This window comes from Poeciliopsis prolifica, unplaced genomic scaffold (genome assembly GCF_027474105.1).
Source record: "Poeciliopsis prolifica strain line A6 unplaced genomic scaffold, Auburn_PproV2 SCAFFOLD012, whole genome shotgun sequence".
NCBI classification, from domain to species: Eukaryota; Metazoa; Chordata; class Actinopteri; order Cyprinodontiformes; family Poeciliidae; genus Poeciliopsis; species Poeciliopsis prolifica.
Window position 1 is genome coordinate 7,789,884 of NW_026562387.1, and position 15,083 is coordinate 7,804,966.

The 15,083-nt window shown below is 34.7% G+C and overlaps 1 protein-coding gene across 2 annotated transcripts in view; it reads left to right on the forward strand.

Moving 5' to 3' along the window:
* Nucleotides 1-15,083, forward strand: part of cntnap2a (contactin associated protein 2a) — a 266,864-nt gene that overhangs the window by 114,306 nt on the left and 137,475 nt on the right. Inside the window, exons 5-9 of one of the 2 annotated variants that reach the window (XM_055037488.1) lie at nucleotides 2,566-2,618; nucleotides 2,797-2,947; nucleotides 4,022-4,206; nucleotides 9,519-9,662; nucleotides 11,214-11,478. In XM_055037488.1, coding sequence (XP_054893463.1) covers nucleotides 2,566-2,618; nucleotides 2,797-2,947; nucleotides 4,022-4,206; nucleotides 9,519-9,662; nucleotides 11,214-11,478 — 798 coding nt within the window. The remainder of the gene's footprint in view (nucleotides 1-2,565; nucleotides 2,619-2,796; nucleotides 2,948-4,021; nucleotides 4,207-9,518; nucleotides 9,663-11,213; nucleotides 11,479-15,083) is intronic. The other variant, XM_055037489.1, reaches the window with a different exon arrangement.

A 15,083-nucleotide genomic window follows, 5' to 3' on the forward strand; every position in this document is an offset into this window, starting at 1 on the left:
TCCTGCTTCCCAAATGAAAGGCAAGAGGAGAGGTGCAATGTGGATCCATGACCAAAAAAAATATAAAAAAAGAGAGCACAAAGGAGAAGTAGTGGGAGGCGAAGGAAGCAGATAAATATAGATGTTATGTTCCAAGCATAATCACCAAATATGTTGGCTGTAGATGGTAATCCTGGGTTTTCAGAGTGTGTGATAATTAAATGCAATGCCATATTATGACTCATCTAAGACTTTGCAATGAAAGTGAGAGTGTGTGTTTGGGGAGGGGGTTCATGTGTGTATTCATGTACATCTATGCCAAAGCTAGGAGACATGATCTGCCATATTGTGGAATTTACATGCTTATTTCCATTACGAATAACATAAAATGTACAGAAAAAAAAATATATTAAATCATTGTCGAAACAGGACATGACATAGTTTATGTGTTTGATAAAGCAAAGTCAGAAAAAAAATTGTTAAAACATATTTGGAATAAACGCAGTGATCAGGGAAATTTTAAAGATAGTCCAAGTCCGTTGCAAAAGTTTTCATATGCCTTTTTCACATTTTGTAACATTACTGCCACAACAAAAATATAAAATGATGGATAAGTAATGCATGACTTCCTTGGTAGTTTAATAAATAAAGTATGGCATGCATTTTTATTTCGCCCCTTTTAATTGTAAATGAATCCCATTGCAATCACCGCTTATATAACTGGCCTTGTTAGCAAAGAAACACCACCTGTGTATAACTTGAACATCATACAAAGTTATTCTATGAAGGCCTCAAAGGTTTGTGAGAGAGTAAACAAACATGGAGATAAATTACCTTAAAACTGCAGTAACCTTTACATATATTTACATAAAGTTACCTTCTTGTGAATTTACATATTCTTTTCCAGTCTGTCGTGACTGTATAGCATGAGACAAATAATCTCTAGAAAGATCAAACTCCTCTGTCTTCCACCACTTTTCAAATGCACCAGGGTGACTGACAGTGCTAACAACTTTCTCCCGACTCTGATTGGTTATTTTTGACAAGAAGTTTTGCATTTTCTTTGATGACAATAGTACTACTGGGAGGAAGTGAAGGAGCTCAGTATTTGTCACTGTTATTGTTTTAGCAAATATAGTTTTTTTTTTATTATTTTTTTTATAAAGGTTGCTTACTACAGCTTCAATGTACAAATTAGAAACAAAAAAATTAAGAACTTTTAACCAGATATATTTTATGAAACATCCTTCTTTTAAACATCTCATTGAATCCATCTACCCAAATTGGAAAAGCATATAATACAATTGCAAACCTATGAAATTGTAGTTGGACCAGGTTGTCCACTCCACCTACAATTTTAGGTCAGGTCAAGCAAGAAAAAAATTACTCATAGAAACTGCCAAGAGTCCCAGTGTAACTTCAGAGGAGACTCAGAGGTCCACAGACATTCTTTTGCTGGAGACATTCACATGTATTCCATCCAGCGGGGTAATAGACATTCAAAAAAATTATAAAAAAAATAAATTTCAACTGTTTTAATTTCAAGTTTGTCATATTGCAGTGACCTATTTTTTCTTCAGACTTTAATTTGTTGCACAGATGGCAAGGCTCATTTCCATGAAGAGATTTTAACCTCCTAATAACTTAGTGCACTACTTGACTGTCTTTAGTGGGACTTCTGTGGCATCTCTCTGGCTTAACATTACACTATTGAATAATATATTTAATGAGCTGGATGGCACCTAAAAGCCTTATTAAAATAAGTATGTTTATGGTCAAATCTACAACCAGGTGGCTTGTGAATGTAAAATAATAATAATGATTAATAATACACAGTTAAACTGCTGCTTGGTCTTTCTCGAACTACGCTTTTATGTACTTTCTCTATAAGATGTATTACAAATCTATTTGTGGGTGCTAAAGATGCATCTCCATCTAATTTTTAAACTTACACAGAGGTACACAGCTGTTCCTAAAGTTGCTACAGAGAGCAGGTCTGTGTTTAGACCACTTGGCATCCTGAGGGGTAGGATGTTCATCCTTTTTATCACTCATTCTATCAATTAAAAATGATGTGTTCACTGATTTATAATGTGCAACATCACGTTTTGATTTCAAAACAACATTCGTTGGGTCAGATGTTGTTCTTAATGGTGATGATGATATAGTTCAAACACAAAAGGAATAAACCACCTTAAACTCTTGATTTACTTGAAAAAATGACACTAAAATAGACTAACTTTTTTCCATTGGCTTGATTTAATGTCTTTCAATGCGCCTGACTTTATATTTAAAGCAATATACAATACTTTAAGAATCGGGTGCAGAAACAAAACAAGTGGAGGGAGCAAAGTAGTGGCAAAACTGGGGAAAACTGGAGAATATTGATGGTGATCATTAGTTGGGTGTTGAGATATCACACAAATACATAAAAGCCTGTTAAAATGTATTAAAAGCATACCATTATTTGGTTGACTTGAGTCAACCAAATAAGCTTATTGCATTGTGTGCGACTGGGATGGTCATTATGAACATTTTTCAATTAAAATCTGCAGTTCTTAACATTTGTCATGTATTTGTTCTCAGGGGCAGATGTCATCAACTTTGATGGGCAGGGAGTAATCTCATATCGTTTTAAGGTATACAATCTACAAATTCATTATTGCATTCTTCAAAACTTACTGTGGCAAAACATACAGTTGTTTTTAAGTTACGTAAAAAAAAAAATACAAAAAATAAATGTCTTCATGGTGTTCTATGTCTAAATTTTAAATATTTCTAATTTTGTATGGATTTGGTGTTTTAAAAAATTTCCAGGTGAAGAAAATGAAGATTATAAAAGATGTGATTGCCCTGAGATTTAAAACATCAGAGAGCGAAGGTGTAATTCTCCATGGGGAGGGACAGCAGGGTGACTACATCACTCTGGAGCTCCACAAAGCCAAGTTACTACTGCAGATAAACCTGGGTGAGTAATGGACGCATGTCATGTGCAGGGAAATGAAACGCAGAGGTTACCTTCTTTTTGACTCTCCAGAAGAATATTTTTGAAAATATGCAACTGTTTTAATTTTTTACCATCAGATGGCAGATGAATTCTGCTACATTTAAAGTGAATATATTTATAAGTCAATTACTTACCTTACATATCACGAAATTAACATGGGATTTTTACTTTTGGAAAAAATACACAAAATCAAGTTAACATTTTGTTAGCAAAAATTTGAAAATATTTTGTGCTTCTTTTGATAAATTTCTCCCCCAGAATGACGTAAGTTTACACTGAAAAGACTTTCACCAGTTCTAGACAACGGAGTTAGATTTTGTTTGCATAGCAACATTGTACCTCTAATTATGTACAACATTGTGCAGCTTTATTTTAAATAGCTTATTGCATCTCTTTATTTGAAAAATTTTGTTGATACTGGTCAGAATAGCAAATTTTTCTCTCTCTAATTCAGTGAGCCACTAAGCCTGTCACAGTGAGCAATAAATCAGGTAATCACATAAAAAATTAAAACAAGCTCAATAATTTTAATTTACGAGGTTGTTTTACTTGTCACTCTCTTTTTCTACCAAAAATTGGATGACATCAGTCTGGCACACTGGTCTCAATTATCCCCATTTTGAAGGGCAATTTTGTGTAAACAGACTTCAGTTTCCATTTAATTTGTTATTTCAAGTCTTTTGTTTATTTATCCTGGATATTTAAATTGTCTTCCAGTTCCAGTGTTAACTTTTCATCAGAAATTAAACATTTTTGGTTTTTGGCAGGGTGTATTTGTAGTATAATGCCAATACTATTTTATTGATTGGAAATTATCTCAAAATAACAATATTTTTGTTTATCTTCATAACTTCTGGGGCAATTTATCTTCCAGGAAAATTTATGGTGACAGACCAACAATCCACATGAAAAAAATGTGTTGTCTACATGACCCAGCTTAGTGTTGTGCAGCCATTAAAACATATAGTTTAGTATTTTTTCTACTGGGATAGCTAATGATGACATTTTGTAACTCACTTCAGATGTACTTTACAGGCAGTAACCAGTACGGCTCTATCCTGGGTCACACTTCTGTGACCACTGGCAGCCTCCTGGACGACAATCACTGGCACTCAGTGGTGATTGAACGCTACCGTCGCAATGTCAATTTCACCTTAGATGGACACACTCAGCACTTCAGGACTAATGGGGAATTTGATCATCTCGATTTAGACTATGAGGTGAGCACTTTATTTGTGCACATATGTGGAGTATGGCACCAACAATGAATGAACTCTGTTTAAATTTAGACAAGTTCTTGATACTGCATGAAAGCATCTAGAAAACTCAAGTCAGGGAATTTCTTTTCAATTTCTTTCAACAATCTACCAGCTTGGGATGTTTTAAGAGTAACCACTGTTTGGTATGGTCAAATTTTTCAACAAAAGTTCTTTGACATAATTATGTTTGAGTTGAAGCATAAGAAAAAAATTGCAGGCATTGAAAAAAGTGAAACATCAGATATATCTGTCTCAGCTTTACATACAATAAGTAGCATTATGCAACATACGTCAAGTAGCTGATAATATTCATCTGTTTCCAGTTGTGCACAGTACTGTTGGGGTCAGCATTGTTGCCACACAGGAAGAATATCTATGATTTAAACTAATTTCTGCAGACTTCTTTTGTGTTGCATCGTATCCTTCTTGGTAGACTTTTTTCTGATGTTCCAACTTCTTCCTCAGTCTCAATCCATGTTAGGTTAATTGGTGAATCCACATGGATTGTGAGAGTGAGTTTATCCTTATTCTCCCTCTGTGACGAACTGGTCACCTGTGCCCCTTGTGACAGCAGTGATAGGCTCTCCAACCCCCCGCTTCCTCCTCCCTGAACCTTGAACATAATAAAGTGGGTATAGAAAATGAATGAATATATGTGGTTTTATGAGTTTCTCCCTCACATCCGACACCATGAGCCCTCCCATAAAAAAAGACTATTTTGTATTCATGTTACAAAGAATGAACGTGAGCGGTATGCTTAAACTGGATCCCCATTTCTTCAGTAGTATTTGTAGTGCTGCGTAATGCATACAGTACCTTGTGAAAGTATTCATATCTTGTTTTGATAAACTCGATTGTATCTTATTGTCAAAAAAGTTCTAGAGAAGTTAAAAGCAGGTTCAGGGTATTAATCAATAATTCAAGCTTTGAGCACCTCATGCAGTACTCCTCAATCCATCATTTGAAAATGGAAAGATTATGGTACAACTGCAAACCTATCAAAACCTTACTATTCACATAAGCTGACAAGACATTCAAGAAGTCCTGTCATTAAGAGGAGATGCAATAGAAATCCCCAAATCTGGTGAGTTGCAAAAAAGTGGCAAAATAGTCATTGTTGAAAGTATGAAGAGTGAGTTTCCTGTTTGTAAGCTACACATCTACACATCAAATATATGGTAGAAGGTGCTCTTGTCAAATGAAATCTAAATTGGACTTTCTGTTTACATACAAATCAATAAGTGTGGCTGGACTTTAACACTGTGCATCATCCTGAGAAAACTGTTTTCGCCCTGAAGATTGTCAAATCCAGCATGCTGTGAAGATGCTTTTCTTCAGCTCAGATAGTGGAAATAGTAAGAGTTCATTTGAAGATCCAAGAGTAATCCTGAATGAAAACTTGTTACAGGCTAGGAATCACTTAAGATGTAGGAAAAGGTTCAATTTCCAGCAGGCCTAAAATTCTAAGCATCCAGTCGGAGTCAAAATGGAAATGTTTAGATCAAAGCATGTTCATGTTTTAGAACGACTCAGTCAAAGTCCAGGCATAAATGAAACTTTTAATCTTGAAAAAAGATTTCCACACCTGGCTCTTAACCTAATCTGACTGAGCTTCAGGTGAAAAAAAAGAGAGAGAGATATAACTTCCCTCTCTGGATGTGAAAGTTGGTAGAGTCGTATCCAAAAACACTTGAGGCTGTAATTGCAACCAAACATGGTTCTGCATTACACTGAATCACAGGTAATGCAGAAGCTGTTGGCTGCATCTGGTGGACTTGAACAACAAAGCCCACCACACGCAGGGCTGCACAATATGAAGTAAACATAGAATATCGATCAGTGTGATTGAGTTATGTTGAGGATATAACTTGCGATAAAAGAAGGAATAGTTAACTAAATAGTGATAATATATTTCTATTTTGGATGAATTTGAAATACAAACACCAGATAATGAACTTTTTATGCAGAATCTGGAAAAAAAAATAATAATAATTTCCATCTCAAAACATGGTTTTAGTGGAAAACTTGCATTTGACTGTATTTGCTGTTTTGACTTGAACTAATCCAGTTTAAATGTCCTAATAATTTTAACATATTAGTGTACTTGTCAAACAATGTCTGCTACATTTCAACACATACATTACATGAATAGAGTCAGAATTCATGATACCTATACAATTAGTTATTATTGATTGTATTCCAAGCTGGGGTTTTTTTCCAATATTGATTTTGCACATAGTCATGTAACAATATATTTGTGTTATTTTGTGCACCTCTATCACTGTAGTTTTTTGTTCATGAAATAAGACTCCAATAAAATACATTCAGGTTTACTTTTGTAATGTGGCAAAAGGTAAAACATTGAAGCGACTTTGGTAATGGTAGTGTGTTTCAGGTTTCTTAACTGTGGAAATGCTGATTTATATGCATGCAGCTTTATCAGTTCTCAGTTTAAAATGACCAAATTGTTACTAACAACTTTCAGGTAAAATCCACAATTTCCCAATATATCAAAGTGCAAACAAAGTTTTCCAACAATAACTAAGCTGTAACACAGTATATTTGTATATTTTGTTTTATTCTGTTTTTATGATGTTGCATTATATTGCTTTCAACAATACTGTGCTATCACTTGACTGATTTGCAACAGGACGTTTAACTTCTCATCACTGGTGCTCAGTAAAGAACACTGATACTGGACAGGAAATTAAATATTGGCTTCTGCATGTGCTCTGGTGCTAATCCATGAAACTCACATAATTACAGTTACTCAGTAACAGAGTTCTACTACTGAAAACAGGAAATTGATAGTATGATGCATATGGTAGTGGCGCTGTATGTGGCCCAATAATTGTGTTTGTATGTTAGCTTTGTGTTTGGTTTGTGAGTTTTTGCATGCCCTTTTTATGAATATTGCTGATATGGCTAATTTAATCCAGTGTTAAATAGGATGGTGAGAAATGGAGCAGAACAAAGCACAGTCCAATTAAAACTGAAGCTGTTGAATTAAAGGCTCTTCAGGGAAATCTGAAGATTTCCCCAAAGATTTCCGGTACAGTACAACCACGTGTACTGTACCAGGAGGTTTAGAGAACATGTGTGCCTGTTTGTGCTTTTTAGAGTGATGTGTTTGTGGAGTATCCTGAATGTATCCACATTAATTATCATCACAGACTGCAAAATTGTGACCAGCTTTTAGTCTAAGTGTACCTTTGTAGTTCACTCTCTCCTGTGCGCGTGCATGTGGATTTTTCTGGTTCTCTTTGGCTTCCAGCTTGTAGACTAAATATCCGGGTGCATCAAAGTCCACCTTTGGCAGTAATTACAGAGCTTGCTGGAGCATAGCCAGAGCACAAACAACAGGCACACACAGACAGACACATTGACTGGCATGCATTTCCTCCTCTATTATCTTAACGTCCTTTAGGGCCCTGAACGATGTCTGAAAGAGAAAAAAAAAAAAACAGAACACATGTACAACTGTAGAAAAATGTGAAACACACTTTACGTTTTCATCAATGCTGTGTGTCCTTCAGTACTTTGCAATCTAAGCTTATTTGTAACTGTCCATGTCTGAAACTTTGCATGCTACACATCACATTTGTTCCCCACTAACCAGTGTGTTATTGCCCACACTACTAGCATGCTCACATTAAACAAGATCTTTTCTGTAGTGTGTGAAAAGGGTTTGAATTAACTCAATAAAATGTAGATTTTGCTCAAATTAGTGTTGTAACTCCTCAGCTCCAATTGAATTTGATAAAAGTGAATATGATATTATAAATTGTGTGTACAGTTTGTAACCTGGAAGACACCTTAACCCTTCCACATGATTCCATATGATGTGGCGTCTCCTTTGTGTGGTTTCGGGAACTGACAAGCTGACGGGAAACCCCCATCCCTCTGTTGTAGTCCGGCAGTGACATTTGTCTCTTCTGAAGAAATGCACGGCTCCCGGTCAAAAATAACCAATCAGAGCACTTGGAGGAGATGGAGGAGCTTGTTTTTTTTTTGTTTTTTTTTTTTTTGCAGATTATCATTTTCATATGATACTGTCACAACGTCATGACATTTTTCACAAATGGAAAATAAAACATATGCTTTATTTCCCATACTGCAGATTTAAGAGAGACACTGTGGTATTGTATCTAATGTTGATACAATATCACGGAAGGTCTTATTGTTGATTCCTTCTGACTGCATTCACTCAGATATCATGTTACACAGAGTGCTGCGTCAGACTAAAGTAATAACCTTGGATAGCATGCTAAATTGTTCACAGGGCTCAAAACAGAAAGCTTTCTCTTGCATTGATTAATCCTGCTGATAAAAATATCAATGTGGTTTTCTTCACCACAGAAAAACTGAAGACTCAGAAACTTCGAGATGATTGATTTCCCAAAACAAACATTGTGCCTGTTTTGGTAGCATTCTTGTAGGATGGCTAGGAGAACAGAAAAGAAAATCCCTTTTTAACAAACTAGTAAGAGCTCTGTGGTTCCCTTTACACAAAGATACAAATTTAAAAATGTGGCACATTTCTTGTCCTGTAGAGTATAGGACAATTTTAATCCTGAATAAAAGCAGAGTTTCTTATAATGCATAAAATAAATAGTTAAAAACTAAACTTAAAAAGGACAAATAATAACTAATAATACTTAAACAGTATTGACAGTGCTTCACCAATAGTGAGATTCTTCTTAGAGTTTCTCTGAGTAAAACTCTTTGCAGGCATTTCTAGAGGTCATCAAAAGATTTCCTCCCTGCCTACACTCTCCCAGTCTTTGATTGCTGACCCACATCATCATTATAGACGTCTAAGTAGTCAATTTGCTTTTAGTCTGGTCCTCAGCACATAAAATGCTTTTCAGACAAAAAGACCAATTCATTGTCATGACTGATATAGTCCACCCCCTTGTGGTTGTTTTGTTCATATATTTAAAGCAGGTCTTTTGTCAAAAAGAAATATAGTACAATGAAGAATCATTAAAACACCAATTTTGCAGCCTTGACAATATATGACCCCATGTGATTTAATCTGTGAAGTTATATGTACTCTTTATTCTTTCTGTCATTTTTATTCTATTGTGTTGTTGAACTTTGAAACAGAATTATTCTGTCATCAAATTAATTATCTTATTCTGTAGCTCTATGCCCACTTGCCTGAAGAAAATACTGACTGGCTTAATTTGAAAACCGAAATGGCTAAATTAATATAAATTCTTTTACGGTGTGTTTTTTCACTTTCTCCTCTGCTCCTTGTCTCCTTCTAGTTAAGTTTTGGGGGGATGCCATACAGTGGGAAGCCTGTGGGTGGGGGAAGAAAAAACTTCAAAGGGTGCATGGAGAGCATCAACTACAACGGAGACAACATTACAGACCTGGCCCGGCGAAAGAAACTAGACACTTCCAGCTTTGTAAGTGAATCCTTGTTTGCAATGCGCACATGCAGATGCAATAAACATTGAGAATAAGGACAAACAAAATTGCAGTCATACAGAGAGCCAATACCTAATATGCATGAAACGTCAAACCAACTGAACCATATTTTTTTAGAGCTTAATTTGAAAAATTTGTAAATATCAAGGCACAACTAACTTTTTCTTTTTCTGCTCTTAGTGTATCAGTAGAAAGAAAATATTTCACAACACAGATTGTGGAACATTTTTTGATAAACTTATAGTCATACAGCTTCTAAAAATAAATTAACATTATTTTTGTCTTTGTCAAATGAAGCTCTAAGTCACTCTGGCAATTAAGAACAATAAAATGCTAGTACTTCCTGATGGTCTGTTGCCTCAAGGTTAATTTGTGCTTCATCAGATTAACTAATTTGGTCATTAATAAAATGACTTTAGTTTCATAACAATTAGCTCAGCTTTGGAATCTATGCAAAGCTGGTTACTTACACCAGGGATGTGCTAATTGGTAAACTTTGATAAATGTGGAGCCAAGTACACTAAAAAAATGACCAAACTTCAACAAACAATCCATTCTCATTTCAAGGAGAAAAAAGTTATTGTTCCTTGTGATTCACTCTAGAAACATAATATTAAACACTGTACAGATTCAAGTTACTTATGGCAACATATCGAGATATAAAAAGCTCTTAAAATTTTAGCTCTTACTAAAATTTCCACTGAACACTGAGTCAGATCCTCATATTTATACTGACTCTGCTGTATCGCCTGGTGAATTGCTATTAGTCAATAACAGTTGCTTTCTGTGCATCTATTTATTTATCTGTGGAGCTTTACAATCCAACTGTAAATTTCTATCCATGCTATTTTTTATATGATTTACAATCACGTACTATTTTGCCTTGAATAGCTAAATTGTTTGTTCTGACTTCTCTTTTGTACATTGGTGTTTGATTTTAGACAAAGTGCTATATTTAATCTTAAACTCTCTACAGTGATAATCTTAAATCCATATTGTATATTTCTCCCTGTCTTTCTGCATTTTTACGCACCCAATATAACTTCTTCTATGACCTGGTTGAATGAATTAATGACCTTAACCACAGCCACACCTCTAGCTATCTCTGATTCACTCAGTCATTTCTTCCCAATCAAACTGATTGGTTCTCAGCTTTTAGAAAACCAAACATAGAAATGCAATCAAGTAAGGTAACACAGTGTTGTTTGTTTGGCGAAGATTTGATTACGAGCATGAGGCTGGAAATGCTCATGTGAAATTAGTGCCCAAATTCCAGAGAAGTGTTGTCATTTTTTCTATTTGTTTTTTGGGGATTTTTCCCCAGCAAACAGAATTCACACAGAATCCTGCTTTTGTCCGATATGAAAGAGTATGAGCCAAAAGCAGAGTATTTAGTGAAATGTGCACAGTCATTCAATTTAGCAACTGTTAGGGATGTCAGAGGTAGAGAATATGTATTAAAAGCAAATCATAATGTATTGCTTTATGTTGCCTCTTGTTTCTTTTCTTTATCTTTCAATCTCTCCCAGCAGCGTAATCTGTCTTTCACCTGCGTGGAGACGTACACCTTCCCAGTGTTTTTCAGCGCAACCAGTTTCCTACAGCTACCTGGTCGAGCTAACCACAACACAGTGTCTGTGGGCTTCCAGTTCCGTACGTGGAACCCTGATGGCCTTCTACTCTTCAGTAATCTCAATGATGGCACTCTAGAAATCTCCCTAGAAGATGGCAAAATTATGGTTCATATCATCGTTACAACAGAAGCCAAAAATTACCGGGTGGACTTACTATCAGGTGGGTTACTTAAGTGTTCATTTCTGTCTCTATGCAGCAGTCCCATTTTGTAACACTTAAGTGTTGCTAATATTTACTAATCAGTATAATCACAAAATCAGATTAAGTCTTAAATCCAATTAATTAAAATAAATTACTTTGAAATTACAATTCAATTTGATTTATGCAGTTGGAAAAAAAAACCATCCAATTAACCAATAATCATTAGTACATCATGATGCATGTTGATGTAATTTATATTAATCACAAATTATGTTATACCAGGATGAAGCTTGAAATAATAACCATTCGGCTATTTAATGTTTATTATCATTATCAGTGATATTTTATGAATATTATTATTGTTTAGTTCAGGATTGATTTAAGAGCCAACATTTTGTTTTTAGCACATTCAAAGCAACATTTTGGAGTGTTAATGAATGTGTTGACTTAGGTTGTCGAGCTATGCTTGCAAAAGAATTGACAAAAGTTTTCCAAAGAATTTTTTGCTCCTGCAATAGTATTTGATACAGTTTAACAAAATAAATTAGTTTCATAGTAAAATAAATGGTCTATCCATTCTGCTGCCGTATTTAAATAGTGACGATTACAGCTGAAATTTTTCAAATGCTGAAAAAGGAGAAGTGTTGTTTTTTTCTTTCAACAAAATACTTTCAGTAAACATTTATTTTGTTTTCTCTTCTCTAAGCCCTGTTACTCTTTCCTTTTGAAGTCTTGTATTCCCCTTTCATTCTGTCTTTTCTCTATCTTTTGCTTTCTGAGACACACTCTTATTTATTCTGTCCACTGCTGCTGTAATAGACCATTATGCCCACGGGTTGGGATTATTACGCATTAGCCTTCAGGCTAATTGAGCTTGAGCCTGTGATTACATCAATATTACTAGAATTTATGAACACAGACATTCCAGATGCAAACATATGCTTCTTTTTTTGACTATGTCACTAGTGTCTGTTAAAAAGAAACCCACCAGGCTTCTGGCTTCAATGACACAGTAGGAGCTCAGATGATTTATAATAGTCTCTCTCTCTTGCAAGTAAACTTGCGAGAAATGTTCTCATAAAATAAAAGAATTTTTAAAAAAGTATGCTGGTAAGAAATCTGTTAGCTCTTTAGGACACCCCAATAATCCTATTCCATCTGACAATAGTCTTAAGACAGAATTTTCTTTGTGGATTGTGTTTATTATTATTATTATTATTGTTGTTGTTGTTATTATTATTTAGTTTAAAATTATTCACAATATCCAGTGCTTCCATTGAAATAAAAGTGGCGGTTGAAGTGCTTTAATAAAATAGTCAAAAATGCAAACCATCTTTATACAAATGCTGCCATGTATGTTTTCTAATCAAAAGTCATCCTCTATAAGCAGATATTATTGTGGTAATGCAATTTCATTCAAGTTGAAGTAATTGCTCTAAGAGATACTGCCACTAGTATAGTTCATGATGTGATTGTGATCTGAAAAGGTTTAGTAGCATTAAGCTTCTTGATATTTAACTCTACCAGCTATTTTTTCAAATTTATATTAGATATGCTAGTTAAATACATCATTTGTGGTATCTTGCTTTTCTATGGTTACCACAGTATATATTTCTCTCTTTCATTCTGCAAAACGTGTTTGGATCTTGATTATATCATTTTTGTCTGCCAATCAAACCTTTTATTACCTTTTTTTTTTTTTGGTCATCCCACAGTTTCTGTATTTTAAAAGGATGAGATACATCTTTATTGTAAGTTAGAGGATGCCTTATACATTGGGCTTTCTCATCCAAAATCAAACTCTTTTTCTATGTTAAAACTACATGTTACATTTTCTTGTATGCATTCCTTCACAACCATGTTAGCTTGAAATTCTGGACTTCTTTCAGTGACACATGAGATAAACTGCACCAACAGAAGCCAAAGCATGCATCATTACAATAATGAAAATGCCTGGGGCACAGCTTATGGGAGGAACAACTCAAATTACACCACCCCAAATTACAGTACCTAGTTGTTTTCTGTTTGCTTTGTTTTGGCTGAATGTCTGTGTCACTGTGTTATTATGTTAATTTCTGGAGTGTGTAGGCAAAGCTTAACATGACATATTCAGAGGCTTTAGGAGGTTGGGTGTGAAGTTGAGCAAGGCTCTTCAAATTATCTCAGAGGCCCCCATAAATGTACTCTATACAGAATTCATATTTAGCATGTATGCTGGATCAAAATATAATAATCCAAAAAAGAGAAAATAAATAAATAAAGGAAAACTGCCACAGCAATTCAACAGAAATCTGAAAGAGGAAAAGAAAAGTGCACCCAAACTTCAAAGGGCTTTCATGGTTTCAATAGAAATTTGACTTTCCCTTGTTTTATTTGTTTATTACTTTATTTAAAATGCTGAGAGCAGTCACTAAAATTAAATGTCTCAACATTGTTTTGATATTTACAAGACTATCAATCTTTATGCCCATATCAAATTTCTATATCATTAGATACAAATTGTAATATATGATTTTCTGTCTTAACCAAGGGAGGTAAAATTTGAAATAAGTTAATAGTTCTTTATAGAAGACATCATGATACCCATCATAGCAGAAGAGGGTGTTACAATCTGCATTCTTTTAATGTTAGCTAATGGATATAACCTACAGTGGCCATAGCCTTCTTGTGCAATTCCACTTAAAATAAAAATATTGCTTCCAGTCGTCTTGACTTCCAGTCAATTTTTGACCAGTCCAATCAGCAAACAGAAAGTAAAGTTGTGAATGATGACGATCACTGATTTAGAATTATAGTCTGAATTTGTGGCAAGCAGCAGTAATGTCTAGTAGAGTTATTTCATGCCTATGGAATGCTACAGTGCTTTCAATAATGCAGACCTGTGGTTTGGTAGACACCCTCCAATATTTGTGAAGACTCTGTGACAAGTGAACTTTCTGTATTGAATGGTCTCTGATGGGCATTTGGAGAACATAATCTTTAGAGTTTATGTGAAATTGGGATGTAAACATTTAAAATGACACAAAGATGCATATTTTTTTTTACGTTAGATAGTTTTTCATTTCATATATCACACAGTATTAAAGAGATGCTATGTTAACAAAATGATTTTGAGCAATGTTTTATTGATGTAAGCAGTAATCATTTAATTGATGGATTGCATAATAAATCTATCCACCAATATTTTTTTTTAAAATATTTGGTGTTATTAATTCTAGACTTATTTGGAGGATGAGACATATAATTTACATTTTGTATTTTCCATTTCCTGAACAACCACTCTCCCTCTCTCTCTGGGTTTTCAGTCCATTCTTAGTATTCCTCAGCTTCACCCTCTGTTCCACCAACATGTGTCTCAGAGCTCTAAGCTCATCCCTGTTATTATTCCCAGTCTGTCTGTCCATCTGTAAACTTTGTTCAGCGTCTACATCCTCTTATTCAGCACATGTTGGGGTCAGAGGAGGCAAAAACACCACCAGCAGAGTATTCCTCACTAGTAAACCTTGTTTTCAGGACAAAGGTCGGAAAACAAATTGTCTGTTTTCTGCAAACATATCCTACTATTGAAATTGCCACTAGCCCTTGTTGTTGTCACATTTCATTCTGAGGCACGATGACATGAT